Source organism: Lolium perenne, chromosome 2, assembly GCF_019359855.2.
Source record: "Lolium perenne isolate Kyuss_39 chromosome 2, Kyuss_2.0, whole genome shotgun sequence".
Classification (NCBI taxonomy): domain Eukaryota; kingdom Viridiplantae; phylum Streptophyta; class Magnoliopsida; order Poales; family Poaceae; genus Lolium; species Lolium perenne.
In genome coordinates, this window is record NC_067245.2 from 84,399,559 (window position 1) to 84,404,403 (window position 4,845).

The 4,845-nt window shown below is 51.2% G+C and overlaps 1 protein-coding gene across 1 annotated transcript; it reads left to right on the forward strand.

Annotated features, from left to right (window-relative positions):
* The first annotated feature begins 230 nt into the window (after nt 1-230).
* Nucleotides 231-4,031, forward strand: LOC127333146 (mixed-linked glucan synthase 2). The gene is made up of 3 exons (XM_051359473.2): nt 231-509; nt 607-1,333; nt 2,237-4,031. Exons 1-3 carry the CDS (start codon nt 259-261, stop codon nt 3,866-3,868), a joined length of 2,610 nt encoding a protein of 869 aa, XP_051215433.1. The 5' UTR covers nt 231-258; the 3' UTR covers nt 3,869-4,031.
* Nucleotides 4,032-4,845: the final 814 nt, after the last annotated feature.

Here is a 4,845-nt window from a genome sequence, read left to right on the forward strand (position 1 = left end):
CATTTGATCGGTCAGAACAAAGAACAAACATTCTTGCCGCGGTGGAGCAAAAGGAATATATTCACCAGGGTTGAGTGCGGCGGCAAGTTGCAGACTCTTGCAGTATTTGACCATGCAGACGTCGCACACGACCCATGGTTTATGGAACCCAGCACCGTAGTCCAATGGCGGCCACGCTATATATAACCCACCCGAGGCAAGCACCCCTCTCAAGAAGGAGATCAGCACCGTGTACGTACATCGTCCACAGCGGACACGATGGCCGCGGCAGTCACTCGTAGAGCCAACGCTCTCCGCATCGACACCCCCGACGGCTACGCTGTGGCCGACGTAGAGAGTGGGCGCGGCGCCAGCGCAGCAGCGGACTCGCCGCCTGCCAAGCGCACCAAAGATGACGTGTGGGTGGCAGCCGACGAGGGAGAAATGCCGGGAAACGTCTCCGGCGACGGTGCCCGGCCACTGCTGTTCCGGACCATGAAGGTCAAGGCCAGTATCCTGCATCCTTACAGGTCTCGATCCGCACGTCTTTCTGGCTATCCATTGATGTAGATTATTGCTATACATCTCCTACACATGTTAACACGGCTGTCTCTTAATCTCCAACAGATTCTTGATTCTCGTGCGACTGATCGCCGTCGTCGCCTTCTTCGGGTGGCGCGTGAAGCACACAAACCACGACGGCGTGTGGCTCTGGACCACCTCCATGGTCGCGGACACCTGGTTCGCCCTCTCATGGATCCTCAACCAGCTCCCCAAGCTCAACCCCATCAAACGCGTCCCGGACATGGCCGCCCTCGCGCACCTGTACGGCTCCTCCGGCGACGCTAATCTCCCCGGCATCGACGTCTTTGTCACCACCGTCGACCCCGTCGATGAGCCCATCCTGTACACCGTAAACACCATCCTCTCCATCCTCGCCACCGACTACCCAGTCGACAGGTACGCCTGCTACCTCTCCGACGATGGCGGCACGCTGGTCCACTACGAGGCCATGGTCGAGGTTGCCAGTTTCGCCGAGCTGTGGGTACCGTTCTGCCGGAAGCACTGCGTCGAGCCAAGGTCCCCGGAGAACTACTTTGGGATGAAAACACAGCCATGCGTCGGCGGTAATGCCGGCGAATTCATGAGGGATCATAGGCGTGTGCGCAGAGAATATGAGGAGTTCAAGGTGAGGATAGACTCCCTTTCAAGCACCATCCGAAAACGTTCTGACGCGTATAACAAAGGCGACGGGCTACGTGCCACGTGGATGGCTGATGGGACACAATGGCCAGGCACATGGATTGAGCAAGCTGACAACCATCGAAGAGGCCAGCATGCTGGAATTGTTCAGGTATAATAATTGCCTTTCCAATTACTCAATCCTCCAAATTTTCTGGGTTTGGCTATCTCAATCTCACAGTTTAAATTTCGGTAACGAATAGTTTTTTTGGACTTATGTACAAAAAAACCCGATCATATTTCGCTGAATTATTATGAGGTCAAATTTGAACTTGTTTTGCATTTAGACTGATCCAGCCCGAAAAACAGCGGTTGTAAATTATTTTGTATCCACTAACTAAATCTAAGAAATTTCGACGTCTGCTCAGGTTGAAGCTTCGTCAACGTTCGAAATTCCAAAACTACATGCATTTTTATTTTTAGTTTGAACATGTTTTATATATAACAAAAAGTCTAGACGGTGAAAATGGCTAGGCAATATATTTGAACATTTTTCCCTCGCGTACAAGAAAACTAAACTTGTGATCTACTTGCTCTAATACCTAATTTAGTCGATGCACTAGCCCACACAACCAAGAAACCAAATTGGTGGAAAGGGTTAGACAATACATTCCAACAATTTAAATCATAGCTTAGTTTCAGTTTGAATCTACTACTCAAAATTGAGATAGAAACATTTGGGTACCACAACAGCCGAGCTTTAGCACTGGCGTAAGTGATACAATAATAAAAACAAGTAAAATGAAGGGAAATAAATAATTTTGTTTTTTCGTACTATATTCCTTAGACGATATTTTTTGTAAGTAGCCTAAGTCCGGATTTCTTTTCTTACAACAATTCAAAGGGATTTGTTAAGCCCCTACTCAGCTTTCTTTGGGACAGAACCTGCATTTGATTACAGTTATATAAAAAAACATATATCGCGTCGACTGACAAATATACTCTACAATATCATCTACTACTCATATTTCAGAAAAAAGAAACTGAGTCTAAAACTAACATGTTCTTTTGGCAGGTCATACTAACACATCCAAGTTGTAAAACACAACTGGGTTCGCCGGCGAGCACTCGAAATCCATTTGACTTCAGCAACGTTGACACGAGGCTCCCCATGCTTGTGTACATTTCCCGGGAGAAGCGCCCCGGCTATAACCACCAAAAGAAGGCAGGCGCCATGAACGCGATGCTCCGCGTCTCCGCGTTGCTCTCCAACGCGCCCTTCATCATAAACTTCGACTGCGACCACTACATCAACAACTCGCAGGCTTTCCGTGTCCCGATGTGCTTCATGCTCGACCCTCGGGATGGCCAGAACACCGCCTTCGTCCAGTTCCCCCAGCGCTTCGACGATGTAGACCCGACAGATCGCTACGCCAACCACAACCGTGTCTTCTTCGACGGCACCATGCTCTGCCTCAATGGCATCCAAGGCCCCTCCTACCTCGGCACCGGAACCATGTTCCGTCGTGTCGCGCTCTACGGCATGGAGCCACCGCGTTATCGAGCGGAGAACATCAAGCTCCTAGGGATGGCAGGTAATAAGTTTGGCAACTCGATACCGTTGGTAAACTCGATGCCGGATGCGGCTGTCCAAGAGAGGTCCATCACGCCGGTGCTGGTCGACGAGCAGCTCAGCAACGACCTTGCTACTCTAATGACGTGCGCCTACGATGAAAGGAGTTCATGGGGGAGAGACGTCGGGTGGGTGTATGACATCGCGACGGAGGACGTGGCGACCGGTTTCCGCATGCACCGGCAAGGGTGGCGCTCCACATACTGCTCCATGGAGCCGGCCGCGTTCCGTGGCACCGCGCCGATCAACCTCACCGAGCGCCTCTACCAGTTGCTCCGGTGGTCAGGAGGATCCCTGGAGATGTTCTTCTCCCATAGCAACGCGCTCCTCGCCGGCCGCCGGATGCACCCTCTGCAGCGCGTCGCGTACCTCAACATGTCCACGTACCCGATCGTCACCGTGTTCATCCTGGCATACAACCTCTTCCCGGTCTTGTGGCTCTTCTCCGACCAGCTCTACATCCAGAGGCCGTTCGGCACTTACATCATGTACCTTGTCGCCGTCATAGCGATGGTGCACGTGATCGGAATGTTCGAGGTGAAATGGGCGGGGATCACGGTGCTCGACTGGTTCCGCAACGAGCAGTTCTACATGATCGCCGCCACCGGCGTGTACCCGACAGCGGTGCTGTACTTGGCGCTAAAGCTCGTGACCGGTAAGGGGATATACTTCAGGCTCACGTCCAAGCAGACGGAGGCTTGCTCCAACGACAAGTTTGCCGACCTATACACCGTGAGGTGGGTGCCCCTGCTGATCCCGACCGTGGCGGTGCTCGTTGTGAACGTGGCGGCCGTCGGAGCGGCCATAGGCAAGGCCGCGACATGGGGGTTTTTCACGGAGCAGGCGCAACACGTGGTGCTCGGGATGATGTTCAACATGTGCATCCTCGTGCTCCTCTACCCGTTCGCGCTCGGGATCATGGGGCAGTGGGGGAAGAGACCCGTCATTCTTTTTGTCATTTTAGTCATGGCCACGGGCGCCGTCGGGGTCCTGTATTTCACACTCCACGCTCAGTACCCAGCAGAAGTTGCAGCGTTTGTTGGTGAAGCATCGCTTACCGGGTCATCTGGCTAGACAAGCACGGCTCGTCTTACTGGTACAAATGGCACGCAGTGCCATGCATAATCTGTGAGTGTGTGTGTGCTCATGTCTATAGAACATGAGAATTGGTCATTAATTGTACTCCTGTGTACTCTCTACTCGAGTATGAGAATTCATATTTTTATGAGAAAATTGAAGTGTGACTTGTATGTTCCCTTGATGTTCAGGAGTTGAAAAGGTGAAATGGCTCAATGTAATATTTATAGATGGATGGCACAACTTGCTAGGGATTTAAATTTGTAAAGTCCCCATGATAAAACAGTCTTAACACTTTAGCTTCCTAGCCTAGTATACCGGCTTAAGTTACAACCCACGCTATACGAGCAAATACAAATTGGCTCAGTTTAAACACAATCAAAGGAGGCTTAAGCCTAACGGTGACTAAGTGTTAAACGTGTTCATTAACACGTTAGCATAACAACATTGGTTAGCTGTTAGTTGTTATCTCAATATTTGTATCTATCCTGTACAACTTGTATCACACAACATGAGCAATATAAATATCAGAGGAGAGTCGGCCGATTGTGATGTGCTACTCTACACCTAAATCCTCGTGTTTGTTATGGTATCAGAGCCTGAGATCTAATCTCTTTTCCTCTGCTGTCGTCTCATGTCAAGCTCCGACGTTGAGCGCAAAGTTGCATCTGTCGCTCGCACCATCGCCTACATCAACATGTCGTCTTCATCAACACCGGAGCTCCCATCAGCCTTGCAAATCAGATCACGGTAAGGCTGACCGAGGATAATTACCTTTTCTGGCGTGCCCAGGTTCTCCCCATCCTTCGGAGCAAAGGCCTCATGGGCCATGTGGCCAAGGACTCCGCCCCTCCGGCCGACATCATCAATCCCCAGGCGGGGGAAGCCGGTGCACCGGCGAGAATCCCCAACCCTGCCTACATCACCTGGTACAAGTAGGATCAGGTGATCCTCACCGCATTCCTCTCCGCGCT

Excerpts from the sequence above, each read along its gene's own strand:
- LOC127333146 (XM_051359473.2), top strand. The coding sequence starts at position 259 with ATGGCCGCGGCAGTCACTCGTAGAGCCAACGCTCTCCGCATCGACACC. Across the intron at positions 510-606 it reads AGTATCCTGCATCCTTACAG|ATTCTTGATTCTCGTGCGAC; the intron begins GTCTCGATCCGC and ends AATCTCCAACAG. Across the intron at positions 1,334-2,236 it reads AGCATGCTGGAATTGTTCAG|GTCATACTAACACATCCAAG; the intron begins GTATAATAATTG and ends TTCTTTTGGCAG.